Source organism: Saccostrea echinata, unplaced genomic scaffold, assembly GCF_033153115.1.
Source record: "Saccostrea echinata isolate AGI-Se365-2 ecotype Australia unplaced genomic scaffold, CSIRO_AGI_Sech_v1 ptg000023l, whole genome shotgun sequence".
In the NCBI taxonomy this organism is placed as follows: Eukaryota; Metazoa; Mollusca; class Bivalvia; order Ostreida; family Ostreidae; genus Saccostrea; species Saccostrea echinata.
The window spans coordinates 11,165,373-11,191,064 of record NW_026889772.1 but is presented as its reverse complement, the minus strand read 5'-3'; the positions used below and the strand labels follow the sequence as shown (position 1 = coordinate 11,191,064).

General features: G+C 33.2%; 1 protein-coding gene across 1 annotated transcript in view; it reads left to right on the top strand.

The window, feature by feature from the left end:
- Window positions 1–11,071, top strand: part of LOC133191195 (MAM and LDL-receptor class A domain-containing protein 1-like) — a 74,535-nt gene extending 63,464 nt beyond the window's left edge. The window contains exons 29-39 of the mRNA XM_061326926.1: window positions 1,276–1,395; window positions 2,415–2,506; window positions 3,596–3,722; window positions 3,877–4,055; window positions 4,549–4,630; window positions 6,151–6,258; window positions 6,659–6,750; window positions 7,615–7,747; window positions 8,287–8,456; window positions 10,024–10,108; window positions 10,854–11,071. Of these exons, the coding sequence (XP_061182910.1) occupies window positions 1,276–1,395; window positions 2,415–2,506; window positions 3,596–3,722; window positions 3,877–4,055; window positions 4,549–4,630; window positions 6,151–6,258; window positions 6,659–6,750; window positions 7,615–7,747; window positions 8,287–8,456; window positions 10,024–10,108; window positions 10,854–10,870 (1,205 nt within the window). The 3' untranslated portion in view covers window positions 10,871–11,071. The remainder of the gene's footprint in view (window positions 1–1,275; window positions 1,396–2,414; window positions 2,507–3,595; window positions 3,723–3,876; window positions 4,056–4,548; window positions 4,631–6,150; window positions 6,259–6,658; window positions 6,751–7,614; window positions 7,748–8,286; window positions 8,457–10,023; window positions 10,109–10,853) is intronic.
- Window positions 11,072–25,692: the final 14,621 nt, after the last annotated feature.

Here is a 25,692-nt window from a genome sequence, read left to right as displayed (position 1 = left end):
GGCAAGGGCCACGATGGGCGGTCAAAGTTATACATATGATTATACGGAAAAAATCTTGAAAAATCTTTTTTCATAAACAACAAAGCCATGATTTGTCATATTATTTCATAAGCATCCTAAAATAGTGTAGTTTTAAGTGTGTTGAAATCATGCTGTCCCGCTCCACTTATTTATTTTAACTTTTCAATACTGAACTGATTTCTTCTTATTTACTAGCCAAAGTGCTCAGTGAGCAATGTAGCCCATGGGCCTCTTGTTAATATTTGTTTTATATTAGAGTTAATAGCCAGTATCAGAGCACACGTGAATTTAGAAATCATTATTCTATATAGGTTCTATATAGGTTATTGTCTACATATCCCCCCCCCCAAAAAAAAAACAAAAAAACCAACAACAACCCTATAGTGGACATTTGCGAGAAACGCTGACTTTTACAAACGACGACTTACTTTCACAGTAGGGCATTATACGGAAGCTCTTTTGCGATATAAACATTAAGCTCAAGAGTTAATTAAACGATGATATTTGGCAATTTCAAAGCAAATATTACGTTGTCTAGGAAGGGATCGGCATCCACCCTACCCCCAACCCCCTCCATTCCCACATTAACCAATTCTTGCTTAGTTTTTCTTTAGATGTGTTTTTTCTTCCTTATTTCATTCCTTTAGAAAAATTAGATTGAAAGGAGGTACTGACCTCACGAATAAGGTAATTTTAAGGTACGTCATTCTGCCTCTCATCATCTCTTGCATTGATTTCATACCGGTAAATCATGTTAGTGCCCCTACCAACATACCTATAACCACTATAAGGGTTTTCTTATCTATTATCAATGCCGTGCCTCCGTAAATACATGTAAGGCAGGTTTAAATATCAAAGTAAGCCATCGACTGTAAAAGTCAGTGCTTCTCGCAAAAGTCCTTTACTGATGTATTTACGTTTTCCTCACAATTTCATAACCCTACCTCTTGAACAAACTTGTTTACTGGGTGAAACATACATATGCTTAGTGTTAATATATCTGATGGAATAATATTTACTTTAAAATCATATCTCTTAAATATTTTGTAAATGAGATGTACTATTTATGAGATGTATTTATTTGTGTAATGGAAGAAAACAAGTGATATAATTTTTTTTATCAACGTTTATCTTCTATGCACTAATATACTTAATTATTTTTTTTAATTTTTCACTTCTCACACGTTTCTAAACTTTTGAATTACAATGTAACATAAAGTGCACCGGGTATTTGAAATAATTTATTTTATCCAGTCCTAGATTGTTCTGATAATCCTTGCGGTCCTAACAGCGTGTGTATTGCTGATCCAGGTACAACAGCTGGTTTCAGATGTGAGTGTACACCAGGCTTCAGTGGGCAATTCTGTGAAATAGGTAAGTATCATGGGATGACCCTTTGTTATGGAAGAAAACTTGGGGTTTAAAAAAAAAAAATTATTATTTAACTCCCTTGTTTAAATTTGATTTGATCATTTAATTTGCAAAGAAAAGATAAAGATTTACAACATTTCTATTTCAATTTCTAAAAAAATATATGCACCGTAGCGCTGTATATCGTATGATGGGTGTCACTCTGTTAAGTAACATTGCCCATGTGCGAGTACCGAGTAACATCGACTTGATCAAAGTTGTACTAAAACAGCTTTAAATACCCAAAACTACTACGTCTTCTGTGTTTCAGTTTTTGAATCTCTGAAAATAAAGTCTTTAAGAAAATGTTTTCAAAACTAAATAAATTTAATTTATTTATTCGTCACTTATTTTTTTGTCGGAAATGGTAACTATGTGTTCAGTTTTTTGCTAATATGTTAGGGGCGAAGTGTTAAGTTTATTTCCTATCATGAGAAAATGTCATATTTCTCGAAATTTTAAAGGAATGATTAATATTCCACTGTTAAATCACCAAAAAAAATTGGGGAATACACTTAAAAACTCCAGTGAACTGGAGCAGGTTTGAAACTAACAATAATAAAGTCTTGGTCTTTTCATATTGTTCTCTGAAGATTCAGAACAAAAATAAAAGAAAAAGAAAAAATGCGTATGTTGAGAGTTGTGGTGGCACATGAAAGAGGGAGGTCTCAAAATTGCTTTCAAAATTCTTTTCTCCTGTTTTAAAGTAAAATCCTGGATCCTCTTGTGCAGATGTTTACTAAAATTGAAAACTATAAAAACATTCCAAAATTTCATTCTCATTTAATTATTTATGAAAGCGTCTTTGAATTCATATATTTTGTATACACTTGATTTTTTACAATCAATAAAAATAAATTTGGACTTGCTATTTAATTGCTATTTAATTAAGAGCTAAGGAGATAGAGTGACTGATAAACATGTCATCTGGTAATGCACTATAATGCAATACACAACTTTTAAGATATTACGTATCTATTCAGCTGTCGGTCCTGTAGAATGTACATTTGAAGATGGAGAGAACTGTTTCCTAGAAAACGAACTATTCGACGTATTTGATTGGACCATAAAATCCGTGAGTAGAGCGATATTCAAGATTGTCCTATTGCATTTTATAATTCGCAACCGATAAAACACCATATGGTTTAGAAATGATGTCATACACGTCACAAATACCTTTTTAGCTCATCTGAGCTGAAAAGCTCAAGCTTTTCTGATCACCTGTTGTCCGGCGTCCATCCGTCCGCCGTCCGTCTGTAAACTTCTCACATTTTCAACTTCTCAAGAACCACTGGGTCAATTTTAATCAAAGTTGGTACATAGCATCCCTGGGCAAAGGGGAGTTTAAATTGTAAAAGTGAAGAGCCAAGCCCCCTTATAAGGTTGTTGTTTAGTGTCGAGAATTTTTCATTCATATGGAGACGCCACCACTTGCCGGTGGACAGCTGCAAATTTTGACCTATACTCGGCACTCAAGGCCATTGAGCAGTGAGGGATCTTTTTCGTGCCAGCATCTCCTGCGACACGGGACCTCGGTTTAAACAGTCTCATCCGAAGGACCGGTCTACACGTCCCACAGTGGGATTCGAACCTGCGACGTAAGGATGAACTCCTTACTCCGCGACTTTAGAGCGGACGCTCTACCACTGTGCCACGTGGGCGACTGGTAAGATAATCAAGAAAAAAAATAAAATAAAGTGGGTTCATATAAAAAAATATTATCAAGAATCTCTGGGTTAAAATAGCTGAAACTTATGTGGAAGCAACTTGGGGTATTGTAGATTCTAAATTTTTCAAATCATGACCCCGGAGGGTAGGGTGGTGCCATAATGAGTATTACAAGTGGGAAATCTGGTGAACAGCAGGGCAAAAGTTACTTAGGTGAACGTTGTGGCCCATGGGCCTCATGTGTTCATGTAAAATTTTCTGTTGTTATGATATATATGTAGCATTTAAGTTCTCAATTCAAAGAATTCAAATTCAGCTATGAGGATTATATTTTTAATTCTTTTAACTTTAACAATTAATTGTTAAACTTTTTAAAAATAATTGTAATTTTTGTTTGATTCACATAATTTTTTCATGGTATTTAAATTCATAAGAAGACTTGGAGATATAAGAAGATACAAGTTCCTTGAACTGAATAAACTTCCTTAATTCTTAGGGAAGAACACCAAGTGGCAATACGGGTCCTAATTCTGCCATACAGGGTAATAAGTACGCATACATTGAGGCCACAGGGCGTAGGTCGGGTGACATGGCAATATTGGCTTCTACAACCAAATTTGAAAGTGAGTTTAGCTTCTTACCGTACCCTTGCTTATAACTAAATACTCCGAGCAATATTGAAGTTCAACTCCAAGAAACGGATTTCGATATATGTACCAAAATATTGCTCATGCATATTGATCATTGAAATTTTTGAGTTGTGTTTTATAATTATAGGCGGGGAAAGGTGTTTATCTTTCCAATACAGTATGTTTGGAGATGGTATTGGTGAACTGAGAGTAATGCAGAACTCTTTGTATTCGATCGAACTCTTTTCAAAGATTGGTCAACAGAGCAGTTCTGCAAATGACTGGAAAATGGCCGGAATCGATGTTTATCATGATGCCAACGATACGGTCAGTACAATACAGTCGCTTTTTCTGTTTTTTTAAAGAAAGTCAATGCAGTGAAGAATAAAAATTGGAGAAAACATTTTCACTTTTTTTGTCGGGGGAGGGGCTACTTCCGGGTTGCACAAGCGGCTTTCGCTCATTAATGTGATTTTTCTAGTGGTCCTTGTTTCAAATGCAGAGTTCAAAATCTTTTTTTGGCTACCTTACTATATAAATTTTGGTACCTGAAAATTCCAGGGAGGGGAACTCCAGTCCTTTCTTGATCCACACATTTAACAGGAATAAACAGAAAATAATTAAGTTGGTTAATTTCTACAGTATTTGCAAACAATATTTTAATTTAATTTCCCCTAAATATTACTGCATTTACATGTAACCTTACAGGCAAAAATAGTAATTTGCTTGTACAACATATATATATATATATATATATATATATATATATATATATATATATATATATATATATATATATATATAAATTTTTTTACTTTAGATTATGTTTGAAGCCTCAAGAGGAAGCAATTACAAGGGCGATATAGCAATAGATAATATCCGATACATTCCTGGACGATGTGGTACGGTACCTTATTTTTCTCATCTGTAAAATATTCCAATTTTGGCCATCATGGTGTAATGTGTTAACTCTCATGTTTTCAGTACTACTGGTCAGAGACCAAAAGAGCTTATGCGATATAACCTATCCATGCATGGGCTGCCCACCTTTTTTTTCTCTCTGTCTGTAAACATGTTTTTTTAAAAATGCTACTCATACAGTTTCGTTCCAATTTCAATATAACTTGGTAGGTAAGAAAACTACTTTAGTTAGTTATATATTGAAATTTATAATACATACCTTATTTAGTTCTAAACTTTTAAAAGACATAGCTATATGGAAATGATAATGGTTAATAAGTTCCTTACCTTGTCATAAAATTTTTGTCACACGAGATAATTGTTTTGGTGTGGCTAAATGGTCCTATCCTGAGAAGCTTAGACAAGTATTGAGATGACCGTCAGGCTTATGTGCCTCTTGACTGAGTTGGACAACACTGAGCTTTTTAGGTTGTGACAGTATTACCTGCACGTGTCTCGTGACTGAGTTTGACATTACAGATTTTTAAGGTTGTGACAGTATTACGTGTATGTGCCTCTTGGCTGAGTTTGACATCTCGGAGCTTTTTAGCTCACCTCAACGAAGTTTGGGGAGCTTATGTAATACCGTCGGCGTCCCACGTTAAAGTGTTTGAAGCAGATTTCTTTTCAAGTACTTCTATGCTCTCTATCAATCAGAGGTGCATGGAGGATGCCTCTAATGTGTTTCATTGTACCAGTCAAGGATTTAGATGCTGCAATTTCACCTAAAGAATGACCTAGTTAATGTTTTTGGAGCAGGTTAGAGTTTTGGAGCAAGTTAAAGTTTTTGTAGCAGATCTTGTTTCCAAGAAACTATAAGTCATATATTGACCAAACTTGTATGAATGATACGTCTAAGGATGCAAACTACCAGGCTTGCTTCAGATGCTGGATCTGACGTATATTTCCGATTGATTAACCAGGCTAAAATTTTTGGAGCAGATCTTATTTCCGAGTAACTATAAGTCCTATATTGACCAAACTTGCAAGGATGATACATCTAAGGATGCACACGACTGGACTTGCTTCGGATGCTGGATCTGACCTACATTTTCCAGATGAGTGATCAGGTTAAAGATTTTTGGAGCAGGTCCATTGCCAAGAAACTATAAGGCCTATCTGAACCAAACTCGCATGGATGATGCATCAAGGGACGAACACTTTCAAACTTGCTTCGGATGCTGGATTTGACCTACAGTTTCTTGATGAGTGACTAGTATAAAGTTTTTTGAGACAAGTCCGTTCCCAAGTAACTGCAAGCCCTATCAGACCAAAATTGCATAGATGTTGCATCTAGGGATGCACACTACTAGATTATTAGTTTAGTATGGGATTTTGTCTTACTTAAAGACAACATTCGTTGAGGTGAGCTCTGTAATCTCTGATTACCTATGTTTTAGGTTGTGACAGTATTACCTGTATGTGCCTCTTGACTGAGTTTGACATCTCAGAGCTTTTTCAGGTTGTGATAGCATCACCTGTATGAACGGGGGAACATGTATGGATACGGCCACAGGAGGTGTTTGTCAGTGCCCACCGATATACTCAGGAGCCCTCTGTGAAAACTTCGGTAAGATTTTCATTATGATTAAAAAACCTGTCATATATGCCATTTTTGAACTGGGCAAAATGTTATTATTTGAATTTATTGATAAAAGCCTATATTTGGCCGTTTTATTACCTATTTACGGCTGTAATTCAAACTAATTAAACGATACAATAATAAAACTTATCAAGAATGTAATGTTAAATTTTGTATGATAGATGATAAAACCTGTTAAAAAGCGGTATGAAAAATTAACAAGCATAATATAAAAGTACTGACCTACTTTTTTGACAATTACCTAAGGCTGCATAGTTTTCTTACCATGTGTTATTCCTCCCTTAAAAGTGGACTTTTTACGAAGACATTTACTTTAGAAAGTAACTGTCAATAATACAGCTTAACTTTTAAGATTTGTTTTCTTCAGCGGACAATGTGCTTTCCTGCACATTTGATGACAATCCATGCTTCTTGGAAAACGTCACAGGTTCAGATACTATGAACTGGAGAATATCGAGGGTGAGTGCTCCAAAAAGAATAAATTAACATAATTTAGTAAATACTATTTAATTAATACTATTGTTTTTAACATATTTTATTCACTGTTTCAAAAGGATCGAAACCAACTTCTTATAACTTACTACATGTAATACCTCTCCTTATATATTACATGTCATGCAAATTAGAGGAAAAAAAATGAATGAAAAAACATACAATGAAATCTGAAGATAAAAAACAGAAATCATGCTCACAAGTCCATTGAAGCAATACTAATCAAAGCTGTGCTAAGTAGCCAGGAAAAAGCAGACAAAGTAATGAAATAAAATTGAAGAAAAGCAGGGTGGTCTTTCACATAGGTTATTTTCTTATGTTAAAATGCACACAGATAACTTTTTAAATCTGCTTAAGTTAAAATGCACGCAAATTACTTTTAAATCCGCGGAGATATGACCTAGAGATAGCAAATATGCAATATTTCAAGGGGTTTTTAGGAAATCAAAACATTTTTAGGAAGTATTTCCCTTTTCTACTTCAGAGGAACCCGATACATCAAAGGATTGCTTACATTTCATGTGAAAGATCAGTGTTATTTTCACTTTTCAAGTGCGCTCAGAATTCAGCCCAAAGCAATCAAATGTACCCCCATTCCTTTACAAGCCATGCAAGAAAAGGAGCGGTAGTGTTAATTAGAAAAAAAAACTTAGTTAATTTTAGAATATTTGTAACAGATTTCTACTAATAAGAATATTTTTACAGCACGAAGGTTCAGACAGTGATCGTTACTTTAACAACTGCAGATATTACCAGTTTTCGAATTATTAGCATGCTTTGAAGTGAATAACAGCAAAAGCATTTTTAAAAGAATTTCTTTTCATGCCACAGGGAAGTACCCCAAGTAGTAGAACAGGACCGAGTGTTCGATTGGATGGACCTTACGCGTACATTGAAGCTTCCCGAAGAAGACGTGGAAATAATGCTATTCTTACATCCGAATCAACGTCCATTGCTGATGTCGGTGAGCACATTTCTTAATTGTAAAACATGAATCACTTAATTGTAATACATGAATCACTTAATTGTAATACATGAATCACTTAATTGTAATACATGAATCACCTAATTGTAATACATGAATCACTTAATTGTAATACATGAATCACTTAATTGTAATACATAAATGACCTGATTGTAATACATGAATCACTTAATTGTAATACATGAATTATTTAAATGTAATACATAAGACACTTCAATGGAAAGAAACAACATTATGTACCTATACTTATTAAGTGCGCAAGGTTTGTTAACAATGACCTCAGACATTAGAGAAAGTCATCTAATATGCATTTTGCAATGTTTTGCATCATGAAATGTACTAAAATGGATAAAAAAATTGTTTTCTTTTTCTAATACAATGCATCACAAAAATTATTATTTTTTGGCTGGAAAGTTAAGCATGTGACCAAAGGAAAAATTCAATGCACTTTAGTGAAATCCATTCCTTCTGATTTTCTATAAAAAATGTTTATATTTATGTTTTTTTGAAAACATTAGGACCCCGATGTCTTCGATTCTCCTACAACATGTATGGTTCTAATATGGGGACGCTGCGTGTGCTTGCCGGAGAGCGTGGCGCAGAGGTGGAGGTATGGAGTCTCTCTGGAAATCAAGGAGATGTGTGGACTCCTGTAGAAGTGGAAATTCCGGCAGCAACTGACCTCGTGGTATGTTGTCTTTTATACTGACCTCCTTGAATGTTGTCTTTACACTGATCTCATGGTATGTTGTCTTTATACTGACCTCGTGGTATGTTGTCTTTTATACTGACCTTGTGGTATGTTGTCTTAATACTGACCTCGTGGTATGTTGTCTTTTATACTGACCTCGTGGTATGTTATCTTTTATACTGACCTGGTGGTATGTTGTCTTTATACTGACCTCATGGTATGTTGCCTTTTATACTGACCTCGTGGTAGGTTGTCTTTTATACTGACCTCGTGGTTTGTTGTCTTTACACTGACCTTGTGGTATGTTGTCTTTATACTGACCTTGTGGTATGTTGTCTTTTATACTGACCTCGTGGTATGTTATCTTTTATACTGACCTGGTGGTATGTTGTCTTTATATTGACCTTGTGCATGGTATGTTGTCTTTTATACTGACCTCATGGTAGGTTGTATTTTATACTGACCTCATGGTATGTTGTCTTTCATACTGACCTCGTGGTATGTTGTCTTTATACTGACCTCGTGGTTTGTTGTCTTTTATACTGACCTTGTGGTATGTTGTTTTTATACTAACCTCGTGGTATGTTGTCTTTTATACTGACCTGGTGGTATGTTGTCTATATACTGACCTGGTGGGATGTTGTCTTTATACTGACCTGGTGGTATGTTGTTTTTTTTATACTGACCTTGTGGTATGTTGTCTTTTATATTGACCTGATGGTATGTTGTCTTTATACTGACCTGGTGGTATGTTGTCTTTATACTGACCTCATGGTATGTTGTCTTTTATACTATTTGCTGCCATCCTTGTTGTTATACATGAGTGCAATCTACTACAAAATGAAGGGGTCCATTATTACATTTTTCTTAGGTGATAATTGTAATGTTTTCTTATGATTTTTTCAGAATAGTTCTTGATCGAAAAAGTGTCAATAAAATAAAAGCCTCCTCAATTTTTTGGATTGGAATTTCATGCCGGAATTTTAAGATTGTTTGGAGAAATGCTTTTGTCTGAAAACATCTGAAAATACAGGGGAAAAAATCCAAATAAGAATGTGTAAAGTAGTTTCCTTCCTTTTCTTTTCAAAGATATTTCAGACCCGTTTGTTTGTTTGTAAAATATATGTAAAATACACTTGTCTAGTTTTAGTGGGGCATCTTGAAATGTCAAAAAATAGGGGTTTTTTTCCCCTATTTTCATGAAGCACTACATGTCTAAAACTTCCAAATTAAATAAAGGTGTGCCAATCCTAATTAAACTAGAAATATGTCCCTAGGAAATGAATGCCCTGCTCAGGGTTCATTTGTAATGAAGCATGAAAATTTATATTAGTGCATAAAGTTTGATAATTACCTTCATACAATAATGGAGTGTACCCAAGTGCCCAACATCATTAAATATCGAACTATATTAATTTCAATGAATAAAAAGGGATGGGTTGAAAATTAAGAATGTGATACATTTATGTGTTACTTAAAAAAATCAGAACCCATTGTGTAAATGTTCTTTTTCAAACAGAAGATTTATCAATCAGGATTGTGAAAAATTATATATATTTTGCAGGTTCAATTTGAGGGAATTCGCGGAAATGGTTTCAGAAGTGATATGGCAATTGACACTATCAGTCTGTCCGAGACTCCTTGTACAGGTATAGGTTTCAAATGCATATAATATTGAAAATATATATCTATATATATTCGCAGAGTTGACAAAGTATATTAATATTTTTAAACTAAAAAATGACCATCTTTTTGATCACCAGAGTCACTGAAGTGAACTTTTTTGTTATCTGTTTTAGTCCATCGTAGTTCGTCTTCCATTGATCTTTTTTACAATTTGTTTTCGTAAAAAGGATTTTTTTTTTAAATTCAGTATTTCTCTGAATGTCATTTAAATGAAATTTCTTAGGTAATCTAATTTCTCTTGGTTCATATAGCCAACGTCCACACGCAGAGATTAGGTTCTAGGATGGGGCTAAGTTGATGAAAGTTCATATATAGAAAATTATTATATAGTAGGCCTGATCTTATTTACTCCTGAAGTTCTGGAAAACCGCTGTATGAATTTGATAATGATTATAAAGTCCTGACCAAACTGTAAAAATTCTACATGAGACGAGTTCCAGGTACATGTAGGGTTAAAGTGGTCCTAGCCTAGAGAGACCCATGATACTCACGTGAACTTCAAGGCCCTTGGGCCTCATGTTTAATATTTAATGTTGAATATTTTGATACATAATTCAAGAAAGGACAAGACTTTAATGTTATTTCAAACCAAGTAACATTCTATATTTATTTGATCGTGAATTTGAATATATTAATAATGTATTTTATAGTAAAGTTTAATCTAGATCAGTTATGTATTTGATAGTAAATTTATTTTATTTATTGTAGGACCTTCGCCAGCTTGACGTTAGAATCTTGATCAAATGAATTAAATGTCCACCCTTCAAGACATTCTTGATTAGGCCTAGTTCACTTTTTTTTTTGTAATTTGAGTGCAATGCACTGCAAACATTGTTACAGTATAAGAATTTAATGAAAAATCTATACATATTAGTGTCTGATTTGTTCAATCAAATGTTTGCTTTAATAAAATGTTTGTTTTCGTATTGTTTTGTCTTTGTATATAGTCCGCTTAAAAAAATCAAAAATTGGATATTTAATAAAACATTTCAATTCGCAATAATGTGGGGTTTTAAGGATTGGTATCTGTTCATCATAAGTAATGCAGCAATGTTCCGAAAAATAAATCCTATCTTTTCCGTAAGCGATGTCAAGGCTTCCTGAAAATGACTTTAAGTATGCATTTCCATTGCTCTAGCTAGAAAATCTCAAAATAAAGGCGATGGAGAGTTGCAGATGCAAATTTACACCACATCACGCCTCAACAGGCTCTTACGTATCATTAACTTGAATTACAGTCCTTGGAGCGGAAGTCCAAGGGTTACTACACTGCGCTTAGCTAGAGAAAATTCGACCTCATCATCTTAAAGCTGAACATGATTCGTAAAAGCAATGTGTCCGCCATTTTTGTTCGGATTCTCGCTATATCTGAGGACCCCTATATAAAGGGCCTGACTTGGACACTGTTCAGTATGATCAGTCGACACCGGTGTAGGCGGACGTATGCTACACAGCACTCAAAAATAACTGTAATACCTCGTCTAATGCAGGAAAGTAGATACAAAAGAAACTTACAATTATAGTTGTACAGGTTAATGCATTATACAAACAAACACAGATACACGTAACTACAATAAAATGTAAACAAAGGTATTGCAAGATAACCAGCACGAACACGGGTCGCCATTCCACGCCGATACCCGTGACAATAAAGCAGTCAGGTGTAACGAATGCGAAGAGTATACCCTGGTGTTGATGTGTCGTAGATATAATATCGAAAATGGCGTATGCCTATTTACGAGTCGTGTTCAGCTTTAAAAACAGGCATTTAAAAATGGCAAAGAATATTTCTTTCGCTCAGATCTTGAGATATATGAACCTACTGCATCATAGAAATCAAGCTGCAACTGTTGTGCATGACAGTCTTGCACGCTGTAATTGAATGGTCGGGGTGGGGGTGTTTTAAAGAGGCTGGGGGTTGTGGCCATTTTTAGACTATATTGATCTCCTTTAGAAGAAGATCTCCATATGAAGATATAGAAAATGATCAAATTTTAAAACTAAAATTTTTGAAATTTTTCTTTGCCAAATGATAGTTGACAGCTTAAGATATCATATCTAAAAAATTAAGTTAAATCTGGTGGTTAATTTGTGGTTAATTTGTTGACCCCCAGCCTCCTTAACAACGGAAGTACACCAAGAATGAATTACTTATTACGATAACGTCCGAGAGGGTTCTGGCTTGACGTAATAATCTCTCTCGGGTGTTATCATAATATGTAATATATTCTCTATGCAATTCCGTTGCGTTTACCTAAGGATTTTTCAACGCACTGACTGCAATGCTGTTTAAGGATTAATTGTGGGATTCTTACGAGATGCAGAGTCAATCCAATAGCATGAACTAAGACAGAAATATATGTAGAGACAATGTGAACCGACATTTTAGGTTGAAATAAAATATAAACATGTTTTTAACCCAGAGAGACCAGTGGGGGGTACAACGTAAACAAACCAGAGTGGCATACCTTTCTCTCTTATAATGTATAATGAGGCATTTTTTGTGTGGAACGATTATTTTGGGGTTTTCACGATTTTTTCCTATGGTTCACATGATGTATAGGTGCAATAAATATAATTTGTGAAAAAATGTCCAACAAACCCCGGGGTTGAATATCGGGGGGGGGGGGGGGGGAGGAGGGTCCTGTCCACCAGTACCTGTGGACCAAATCGTAGACATTTAAACCATAAATGTTTCGTACACATGATTCCTGCAGATCGCACACCAAGTACGCCCAATCTTCTTTAAATACTATGAAAATACATCGGGACCGGTATCATAAAGATGTATACTCAGAATTGCGACTGAAATCTCTATAGGGATTGCGGAATAAACAGAGAATAAATGACAAATAAATTCTAATTTCTAATAATTTCAATTGCATTATTCATTTTATCCTTGAGAGTTGGGAATCATACTTTATTCAATTTTCACATTTTATATTCTATTGAAGTATTTCTATCTGTGGATTTTTAGCTCTACTGGTCGAAGACCAGAAGAGCTTATGCGATAGTAAGGTATCCGTCGTCTGTCTTTCTATCTGTCCGTCTGTCTGTGGACAATTTTTCAAAATGCTACTCTTTCTACATTTTTGAACTGATTTCAATATAACTTGGCGCAAAAGTAGACTTATGTAAGATGCATAAATCTGTTTATGGGTTTTTGATTTCCATGAACGGTGTTGCCATGGTAACTAAAAATAAAATTTTCCCTGAAATACTTTCAAAATGTTACTCCTACAGTTTTGGTCTGGTTTCAAAATAACATGGCACAAAAGCAGACTACACTTAGATACATAATTCTGTATATAGGTTTTATTATTTCCTTGAACGGACGTGGAGACCGGTCCTTCGGATGAGACTGTATAAACCGAGGTTCCGTGTCGGAGTAGGTACTGGCACGAAAAAGATCCCTCACTGCTCAATGGCCCTGAGTGCCGAGTATAGGTCAAGATTTGTAGCATTCCACCGGCAAGTGGTGGCGTCTCCATATGAGTGAAAAATTCTCTAGAGGGACGTTAAACAACAAACAAACAGACGAAAAATTTCCTTAAACGGTGTTGCCATTGTTACTAAAAATAGAAATATCTATGAAATACTTTCAAAATGCTACTCCTCCTACAGATTTGGTCTTATTTCAATTAAGAAATAATGTATCATTTTTAAACATCTATCGGGATATAAATACGGGTTGGTCACGAGATCAAATTCCATAAAGCCCGAAGGGCTTTATGGTAAATTTGATCTCGTACCAACCCGTATTTATATCCCGATAGATGTTTAAAAATGATACATTATTACTTATGTTTACATTTATGACTTATTCATATTTTATATTTTCCTGATTATAATCTTTAACGCGTGAAAAGTTTTATTTTTCAAACTCAACGGCACGTATTTGATCCATTGTTTGCGCGTCGACCCTTTATGACGTCACTGAGAAATTACGTCGAACGTTTATGACGCGAGGAACCCGTGTTTATACGGATATAGATACGCGTTGCTTTCAATAGTGTTATATAAGGGAAAACATTTGCAAATGTAAATATTATAACTTGTCACACAAATAGACTACATTAAGATACATAATTCTGCATATCAGTTCTTGATTTCTTTGAACAGTGTTGTCATGTTTTCTAAAAATAGAATTTTCCTTGAATTACTTTCAAAATGCTACTCCTTCTACACTTGGTCTGATTTCAGTATAGGCTAACTTGTCACTCAAGTAGACAACACTAAAATACATAATTCAGTATATTAATTTTTGATTTCCGTGAATGGTGTTGACATGATTACTAAAACAAGATTGCAAGGACAATTCGAAAAATCATGGAGTTTTCTGTTATTAGGAGTTCCTTAGTAGAACTTTTCAACTGTAATAAAATAAAATTGAATACTTCTACATTTATTATGAAAAATTATACGTTGCATTATTTATTGAGCGGCCGTCGTATATGTCATTACAGAGTAGGTGGTCAATACTGGTTGTTTTAAAAGATAAGTATCTTAAAGTATCTTAAAGTGTTAGACGTTTGCCATCCATATCAAAAGTTAGTTGTATCCCAAACGGCCTACCTCGTTTTTTCTTGACGCCATTTTTGTTTATCAATCTAAAAGTAGCGACGGTGTCACGTGATGCATTTTTGTGTTTATGGAAATATTTTATTTTAAGTGTTTAACACACACAATTATTGAAAATGCTTATTTCTCTCCACGTGTTAACATATAAAACAAAAATAAGCACATTGCACATTTAGTATCTTCACATATATTGTGATGACAAACAGCGTTCCATACAATTTTTTGTGTGCACATGATGCTACAATGTAGCCTTTTGTCTTGTACATGTACATGAAACACCCAAAGAAGGAATAATTATTCCTTTTGAAATTAAAATAAAAATTGTACTTCTGATGGTTTTGCTATTTGTATACATAAAGAAATTACCAACTGCAGGGTGGGCCCAACCTTATGTTAAGATGGTAATAGGCCTATGTGGAAGTCAGACTTCATTACTTTGAAAATCAAAATGCATCATACTTTTCATTTAGTTATGATTGCATAACAAAGTACTGATTAAAACAGCAACTTTCAATGCTATTTAAATGGATATTGTTTACATGTCTGCCATAGAAAGCTCACTTTGAGAAGGTATGGTGTGCAAATGCGTCATTCTAAATTCATTTTGATCCCCTAATTTTTATCTTTCAATTTTCTAACTTCCCCTGAGTGAACTTTTCTAAACTTTTTATATGTGAGTTACCAATTGTTTATTTATAAATCTGCATTAAAATATAAGCTGTTGCAATTAGTTCTCAAACTTTCTGAAGAATGACTGGACAAATAAAGATACAGTTATTTATACGGCGGGTACAATGTATGTTCAATTTGTTATAGCTAAACGCTTCATATTTTACATTTATTTCATGCATTGTTTTCCTAACATAGCAAACGATTGGCGACCTGTTGATGAAATTTTTTTTAATTTTTGTTTTATTTATCTATTTATTCATTTTTACATTTTTACGTGCACGTCACTGTCGCCATACTGTATGAGAAAGCTTGGAACGATAAATAGCAACAATTACCAATGCACCTCTCAAAGCATTTGAAAGATGAACTGTAGACAAATTGCATGAATATTTTTCAATAAATAAAACGGTGTCCCATTAAAATTACGCTGTTAATGAATTCCATTAAGTTATTTCAATTTAGTTGTTTCAAGTCAAATCTGGGCCACAACTAACATGTTACAGAACAAAAATAAATCGAAAGTTAGAGTTAAAACAAGTATTAGCTTTCCTAAAAAGCTTGTCTGACTTGAGCAAATTTATTTTTACGCGAAGAATCAAGAAAAGTTAAAATCTAGTGAAATGAATTCTTTTCCTAAGACACAAGAAATGTTCATTTTAGTGACATCAACATAAACTAAAACTTGAACATGAATTTATTCTATATACACTATATTACTTGTAATTCCTTTTTTTCATGGATGTAGGAACCGGGGGTGGGGGGGGGGTGGGGTGGGGTTAGGACAGTGCCTCCAATAATTTTGCCGATTTATACATAGCTACTTTATGCTTGTGTCCCCTAAATCATGTAAATATTAACCTCTGATAACTTTTATTATGTTCTATAGGGAATTTTTCCTTGATAGTGTCCACCCTGAACTGAAAGAAGATGGGTGAAGAAGGCGTGCAGAATGCCTATGGCTTCAGACATTAATAAAATCATATTCAATTTGTGAATTAAGTATTTAAAATAAAGTTCTCATTATTGAAATTTATGAAATTATGATCAACAAAACTTTTCTGAGAAAAAAGATCTCAGAAAAATTATTCTTTTATTAAAAAAAATAAAATGGTATTCGTGGGATTCGAACCCCTATCAATAAAAATCCGAAGTATCATATCGTTTTGAGACTAACACGCTAACCACTACGCCACGCAGCTCCTGACGAATAGTGGCATTTAAATCATGTTTGTGATATGACCCTTGACTTAATGGTCTTCAAGTATTTCTCGGAAAGATACGAATGCTTTGTCATAAAAGTGTACTTTTAAGGTATAGTGGGTCTTTGCTCCATGTTTTTGTAAACCAAAAAATGTATATTTTTATGCAAACTTTTAGGATCATTTTTCAAAAAAATGGAGCGAAGACCCACTCATATCGAAAAATTTTGTTAAAGTGTGAGAAAATGATCCTTTTTGTCCTCTTTAGTGTGTGTATGCTATTTCGTAGGCAAATAATTTCAGTCTTTGTGAGATTTTTGTAAATTGTTGAGATTTAGCATAAAATATACTTTAATGTTAGATGAAATATCAAAGAAAATTTTTATATAATTGAGATTTTATTTTTCACTTAATGTTTGTCGCACTATAGGCACTTCGCCCGCCTTGTTCACACATCTTCTTTCTGAACTTTCTTCCAACGGGCCTGTTCATGGATACAAAGATAAAACCAGTTCTTTTGAAAGAAAAAGCCACAACACAGAAAAATCAATTGGTGAACAATTTGGATAATTAAGAAATGTTTTATTAAAACAAATAAACGTGTTACAAATGAGCTAACATCTTTGCATTTAAGCCAAAGAATATTCAACTTCTATCCTTCACTTTGATATTTTTTTTTTAACTCTGAATAAATCTAATGTCTGCAAGTTATGAATATGACTGTGTAGATTTATAAAAATTCTAAAGGTAGAGAGACTTGGTATGCATTGAAAATAAACATCCATTAGTTAATCTCATAAAGATAATCGACAAGTGTTGACCTTACCAGCTTCATTCCTTCTGTTTTGCTGGACATGAATGATGCATTCAAGAAAGGCCAAATGTTATGTAACCTGTATTAATGTATAATGAGATTATAATGACATCAGCTCCAATGCTCTGGCTTGTTTGGGTGTTTAGCATGTTTCTTTTACTCCTCGTGCTCATCAATTGATAGTTAAGATAGTAATATGAAGTTTCCAAGATCAAGTTATCACAAGAATTCTACTGAACGACTTGACAAACAAGCCTTGGCTTAATCTAGTACTGTCTGACACCATGACGTCAGACAACAATATAGGTTATACACAGGTAAAATTGCAACGTATGTTCGACATATGTTTCGAGTAACATATGTTGAGCATATGTTGACCGTATGAATTTTCGATAGTATGTTAAACATATGTTTAAAATATATGTTGAACATATGTTTAAAATATATGTTGAACATATGTTTAAAATATATGTTGAACATATGTTTAAAATATATGCTGAACATATAGCAGACTAAAAACATGTGTTGATCATATGTTTGTGGTAACTATATGTTTAACGTGTTGAACATATTTTAAACATATGGTTGTTTCAAACATACATGTATATGTTCAACATATGTTTTGAGTTTCACATAAAATTCATACTCGAACATTATATAATAACCAATAGCCTTTTCACATTATTTCATTTAATATTAAATTAATGTTATCGTTATTTGAATCAATTTTATTTTAATTTAACGAGATTAAAAAAAAAAGTTAATTAATTTAATGTTAATCAGTGAACCGGCAGTAATTTAATATTAAAAAGACATGAGTTAAATGTTATCTCTCTTTCTTTCTTTCTCTTTCTGCAAAAATAAAGGGGGTTCAACCCCCGGACCCCCTCCCCTCTGGAGCCGCCAATGGACAAAAAAAATAATTTCAATAACATTATAAATCAAGATAAATTTGAATACATATTTATTCAAAAGAATGGTTATTTGTTGTAGAAGCTTACATAAAAAAGGGGGAAGGGGTTAACTACTCTGATACCCTGCACCCCGGCCCTCCCCCACTCGTTTCTCAATTCAGCGCTCCTCCCTTCTTAAAATTCAAAATTTGTCTTCTTGAACATTATATTCCTTAAATTAAATTTATGAAGAATTAATTAATTTGCATTTTTCCACGTTGTGTTTGGATTGACCTTATGAGTGAAATTAAGATTATTCCACATTTTATTTCGGGACCGGTTTTGATTTTTATCGGTAGAAAGTGTACGTACGTCATTTTTGGCGTCACTGCTGCAGCAGAAGTGTTGGATGTTGGAAATAAGTATAAGTGCTTTCAGATATGTTTTTAGAATTTAGTTCATTGTGTTAAGAGAATTTCTTTACTGCGAACTTCTAGTACTCTCGTGACTTGTATAACATCTAACTGTAGAACTATAATTAATGCAGTTCGTAAAAAGACGATACACCTAGTGATCTTATGTACGTTATTTTGGATTTGTTTTCAACGAAGTTAAAACCATTTAGTATTACTAATTTTTTCAGATTTGTTTCCTTTTTTCAATAGTTACATTTGCATATTTATGTACGATCTTGTCATGAAAGTGAAAGCAGAAGTCTTGCATAGCAGTTTGTATGTAGTCCATGGCCGTAGGAACCGGGGGGCACGGGGGGGGCGTGCCCCCCAATAATTTTGCCGATATATAGATTACTATAGAAAACATAGCTACTATACGCATGTGCTCCCTCAATTAAAACGTCTGATGACCTTTTATTTTTTTTATTATTTTTTTTTTTGCTTGTCAAGGAATTTTTGGTAGTCGATAGTGCCCCCTGAAAATGTATGGCTGTGCCCCCCCCCCCCCCCCCCAACTGAAATTGCTTCCTACGGGCCTGTAGGCTTAAGTAACTGGAGTGGAGTTCAGTGTCAGAGTGCCGTTTTTATTGAAAGAACCCAAAGCTGTTAAGACTGAAGATTCAACCCAAAGCTGATTTGACTGAAGATTGCATGATCACAATACAGGTGAAAATAAATACATGTAATAATCACAGTAATTACAGGGTCACATAAGTAATGACTCTTTAATAAAAAAAAATATTTCTTGAGAAATTTCGTTCTGCTTCATAAGGACGACGGACCCGATTCGAAATTTCGCGCCACTGCGCAGAAAATCACGCATATGCCTCGAATCAAATTGACTTAGTAATGTATTGCAAAAGATAAAATATATATATATTTCTAATTCTTTTAAAGATATTCAAACGTTTCCTCTCAATTAAAAAATATTGTAAATATTTCGATTTATATTCATTTGTTAATTTTATTAATAAACGATTTATTTGGCCAAGGTATTTCCATTGAAAATTTCTCAAGATGTGCCTACACCTGAGTTTGACATCCCCCCCCCCCCCCGATAACCCATTTATTTTTTGGCATAATTTGCTGGTAAATTGTCTAATTAAGATCGTCCTGTAATATGAATAAAAAATCTATTGCATAATTTTTTTCAATGATCACTCTTATACCCTACAATGGCAATTTCCCATTATTTCCTATAGTAATTATCGATTTCCATCGCCAACTTTTGTTGAAACGCTCCCCATTAAAAATCTACATCGACGACAATATGATTTTTTTAAAATTGATTTTAACTCATCAAAAGTCACTTTACCTCGTATTAAAATTTGAATAAAAAATCTATTTCAGAAATGAATTAGGTCCGTCGTCGTTAAATTAATTCTACACTGTTTTGATCTATCAAAAATTAATCAAACTCTTATTTTACTAAAATATTGAAGATATGGCTAAAGATAGAACTTGCTGGCATTAAAACTATAAAATATATGATGAATTTCAGCCTAATCTGGCATTCAAGATAAAAGTGTAAATGTATTTAAAGTGTATCAGCTAATTTATTACTTCTTTATATATTAATTGACATAGATTTTTTTTTCAACACTAGAGAAGCCAAAGACTTGTACTCACTTTCTTTCGAAGTTTCTTTTAAGTTTTGATTGGAATTTGATTAGAAAATGTTTACTGTATGACTATTTTATTTTATAATTCTTATACGTTCAATATACATGTACAGTCTCTTTGCTATGAATAACATGGAAGAACGCATTGACCCTGGGCTTGCTTCAGAATAATTAAGTACACCCTGTATTTAAAGCTTTGTTATTTTCTTCCAAACAAAGTTTTGGGATATACTGAAAAAAAATGTCTGTTTCTTTGCCTGTATTATTTTTATATCCAAATATTATATATTTGTATCCAATTTTCTATTTAATACTAATTTATCATACTATTTCCAGATTCCAAATTCATTTGTAAACTTTCAGATAAACTGTTTTTTTTAATGATTTTATTATTAAGCTAATCTTCCAAGAGTGAAATTGTCTTGGAAATAACATTATTTTATTACACAACACCATATAATGTTTTATGAAATTAGTTTTAACTCATATCATAACCGATAACTATTTAGGAGAAGAATGAGGTATGCATTCGTTTGCACATACAAATACCTTCAGTGTATGAACTTAAATTAGAGTAGAGTTTTAATTTGTAGAGTTAAATTTGTATTTCAGAGAACCTGTATTAATCAACAGAACCTTAAACTTGGAGACTCCACTGTAGTGCCACCCAGTACCTTAGTATGTGTCAATTTCAAATCCTATGATGAGGGTTTCAAGGAGTTGTAAAATGGAAGAAAACAAAGAACAGGCCAAGAAAAAATTTGTAAGTGCTCAAAGTAATTACTCTTTGTCAATTGTGCTAGCTAAAATATATATTTATTAAAATTACATATAATTGACATGAAGTTTGGACTTCTTAATATTTATTATTTTTTCTTTATCATTTCAGAAGCAATGCAGTCATTGTCAGGAAAAAAAGCCAGAATAATTTAAAAATTGAAAAATAAACACAAAATTAATGCTTGAGATTGTGTCCTTTGATTTCTTATTATTAAATGATTAAAAGACAAGATATATATAAAAGGTCAAGTTAGATTACTTTTTAGTTTACTTTGCAATCCAAAGAAATACAAAATAATTAAATAATAAATGTAAGTAATTAAGAAATAAAATTAACATATGAAAAACATATGAACATAAACATATGTTAATCATATGTTCATACAAAACATATAAGCAACATATGTTAAACATATGATAAATATATGTTCATAAACAAATGTTAAACATATGTTGCTCGTTTTTATGGCGAACATATGTTTTAGAACATATGTTCAACGTATGTTCAACATATGTTAAACATACCTTGCAATCTTACCTGTGTACATCTAATGTTATTTTCTCACAATCAACAATGGCTGTAGATAATAAAACCTCTAATTCCAAAAGGAAGTACTACCGATTTTCCATATTCAATTTATCAGAGTTTTTGACTAAAGTGATTCAAAATGCTTACTGCATTACAATGATTTTGAGTAGAGTCATTAAAATACAACATCAAGGATTTCATTCTGCAGTTAATTTGAATAGTGATACATATATACCAAACAAAATATACAGGTATAAATGGAAATCGTACAGGGACCTTTCGTGGCAGGTGATTAAAGTCTGTATTGTAGATTGGACACCTATAACATATTTCAAGGAATGTCAGCTGTCAATGATAGAGAGGATCTGATGGTCTAAAGCACGAAGAAAATTGAAAATCTGAGGGGAAAACCTACCTTAGAGAAAGCAAAAAAAAAAAAAAAAACAAAAAAAAACAAAAAAAAAAAACAAAAACAAAACAAAAAAACAATTATTTCAAGATTAATATAGAAATCAAGGTTTGCAAAATAAATCTTTCTCAATGTTGAAGATTTTGTTCAATATATCATCATATAAGTTTCGAAATGAAGTGAACAACACACGGTAGCTCAGTCTTGTAGAGTGTTGCTGCCAAATTCATTACATGATCAGTGTTTTTTCTACCCTGGTTTGATTCCCTTCGAACAAAGTCCTTTTTCGAATTCTAACATTTCTATGATTAACATTAATAATATTTAAAACGCCAGGAAACTTATTAATTTGCTATATATAGCATTAATTTGAATTATGCTTAAACTAAACATGTATCCTTTGATAATAATTATAAATACCCAATACACTACTAGATAGGAACGCTAACGGCAAGGGAAAAACACTTTTTTCAGCCTATTAAAATAAACCATGACATTCAGTGTTATAATTGTTCACATTGCCTTTGAAAGTTTTTTTTTAATTAAATACGCTGGAAAACCACTAACTTGATAGGTATTAAAAAATGTTTGTTTTCCTTATTAATCTCTGCTTTCAAAGTTCAGTTGAAAAAAAGTTAAGTTCAGTTGAAAAAAATTCCATTTTCTAGTTGATGAACGAAACGTATTTGTAGCCTAAAATCATAGCTTGAAACGTCTTTTATAAATGAACCCTGTAGCCGACTACCCTCTTCCCCAAAGTGTTCCTTTAAAGAAATTGCAAAACAATTACCCTGCATAAAATTAAGATATACTTTAGCAAGGAAGTAAAAATGGCAGAAAAAAAACCCCATCGTATCGTTTTGTAAGGCAATCGACTTCTTTCAGAGGCAGCTCTTTAAACTTAATTTCTATTGAAAGTATAGTTTTAAATTAAATCAATTTTCTGTGTACTTTTGTCAATGAAACTCAATCCTTTTTAGAAAAAGCTCTTTAAAATGCGCAGATCCTAAATCGTTTTTTATCAACAGATTTATGCTACGAGAACTTAAAATGTGTAGAAATATTGCGCGTCATTATTTTTCAAAATTGCCTCACTTGTTTGTATTCAACGACACTACACAATTCATGGATGAAATAAAGTAATATTAATCTAATGACAAGAACGTCGCGAATCAGCTGTACTAAAAGCACAAATTATATCTCACTTACATTATCCAAAACTGCTTTGGAATAAGTTATCAAAATAAACCAGTTAAACATGATTTACTGCAAGAAATCGTTTTTTTTTTAAATTTAATGTTTTACATGAATGCTAAATTAATGGTAGAGGCTAAAATTAAGAATATTGCACATTCAATGTGTATACCGTCTTAAATGAGGAAAACTTCCTTACCTGGTATTAAATTGCAAAGAACAAGGTACAGTTTCAGTATAAATCTGGCCCTGTATTTTTCTAAAATATGACAGTGATAAAAGAAATTAAAACTCATGCTTTCTGAATCATTGAAAGTCCATGCACTAAGATTCAATAAATTCTTTTTCTCATATGACTTCTTAAATGCTGATTGTGACTTTATAAACTTGTGAATTTTCCCTTATTTTCTTAAAAAGTTGCAGAAGACATCAATTTTCGTGAAATTTTATTTCAGATAGAATAGACCACATGTACGGAAGCCCAACAGTGCAAACATAAAATAAATAAAAATAAAAACGAAATTATTAAATAGATATGTACAAAACGAAATTATTAAATAAAAAACAAATCAGGTCTATATAATTACTAAGTGATGCTTTATAACACGTGTGCTTTATGGAATGGTTCAGGCCCCTATCATGCACATCTATAAATTCCGTATTTTAGTTTCAGTTTTTTATTTAAAAATTTCGTTTTTTATTTTATAATTTTGTTTTTTATTTAATAATTTCGTTTTTTATTTAAAAATTTCGTTTTTTATTTAATAATTTTTCTTTTTAATAATTTCGTTTTTAGCTCACCTGAGCCGAAGGCTCAAGTGAGCTTTTCTGATCACATTTTGTCCGTCGTTCGTCCGTCCGTCTGTCCGTCTGTCTGTTCGTCTGTCTGTCTGTCCGTCCGTCTGTAAACTTTTCACATTTTTGACTTCTTCTCAAGAACCACTGGGCCAATTTTGACCAAGAACCACTGGGCCAATTTTGACCAAACTTGTTACAAAGCATCCTTGGGTGAAGGGGAATTTAAATTGTTAAAATGAAGGGCCAAGTCCCCTCACAAGGGGAGATAATCAAGAGAAGACAAAAATAGGGTGGGGTCATTAAAAAATCTTCTTCTCAAGAACCACAGGGCCAGTAAAGCTGAAACTTATATGGAAGCATCCTGGGGTAGTGTAGATTCTAAATTGTTCAAATCATGACCCCCGGGAGTAGGGCGGGGCCACAATAGGGAATCCAAGTTTTACATTGAAATATATAGGAAAAATCTTTAAAAATCTTCTTCTCAAGAACCACTGGACCAGATAAGCTGAAACTTACTTGGAAGCATCCTGGGGTAGTGTAGATTCCAATTGTTCAAATCATGACCCCCAGGGGTAGGGCGGGGCCACAATAGGGAATCCAAGTTTTACATTGAAATATATAGGAAAAATCTTTAAAAATCTTCTTCTCAAGAACCACTGGGCCAGATAAGCTGAAACTTATGTGGAAGCATCCTGGGGTAGTGTAGATTCCAATTGTTCAAATCATGACCCCCGGGGGTAGGGCGGGGCCACAATAGGGAATCCAAGTTTTACATTGAAATATTTAGGAAAAATCTTTAAAAATCTTCTTCTCAAGAACCACTGGGCCAGATAAGCTGAAACTTACTTGGAAGCATCCTGGGGTAGTGTAGATTCCAATTGTTCAAATCATGATCCCCGGGGGAGGGTGGGGCCACAATAAGTACTACGGGGGGGGGGGAAATCAGGTGAAAAACAGCAAGGCAAATGTTACTCAGGTGAGCGCTGTGGTCCATGGGCCTCTTGTTTATATTATAATTCCGTTTTTATTTATTTTTGGTTTGCACTATTGGGCTTCCATAAATGCATCGCCCAGAAAAATTTTGAGAAGTGTAATTTTTCATATTTTAAACAACATATTATCCGAATATTGAAGTCGGCGACGGCTGTGGACACTACTTTCTCAAGGAAGATAATCGAAATGAGCCATTTTGAAGCCTTTCTGCATAAAACTTTAAAATACACCAAATTAATGACATCATACTTCCAGAATGGTCCTCCTTCGAGCCATATTTTTTCATATGTTATCAAACACATACTCAACTCATATTTAAGGCAATTTCCAAATTTTTTGAAAACGTTTAATTTTTAGGGCACAAAAAAAAAGCCAAAACCGCGCATCTACTTCTTTAAATTTGAATTTTTCAAGACAAGTAAATGTATTTACACACTGTTACTTAAACTGCCTGATTTTAAATTTCCTTTGGAAACATGATTGACTTCATCAAATGAGACAATAATTTTGAAATTACGAATTTTAATTTGATTTCTTTTACAAATTTGCACGTACATCTACACACAGTTACTTAAACTGACTGATTTTAAAAGAAATCAAACACTTCC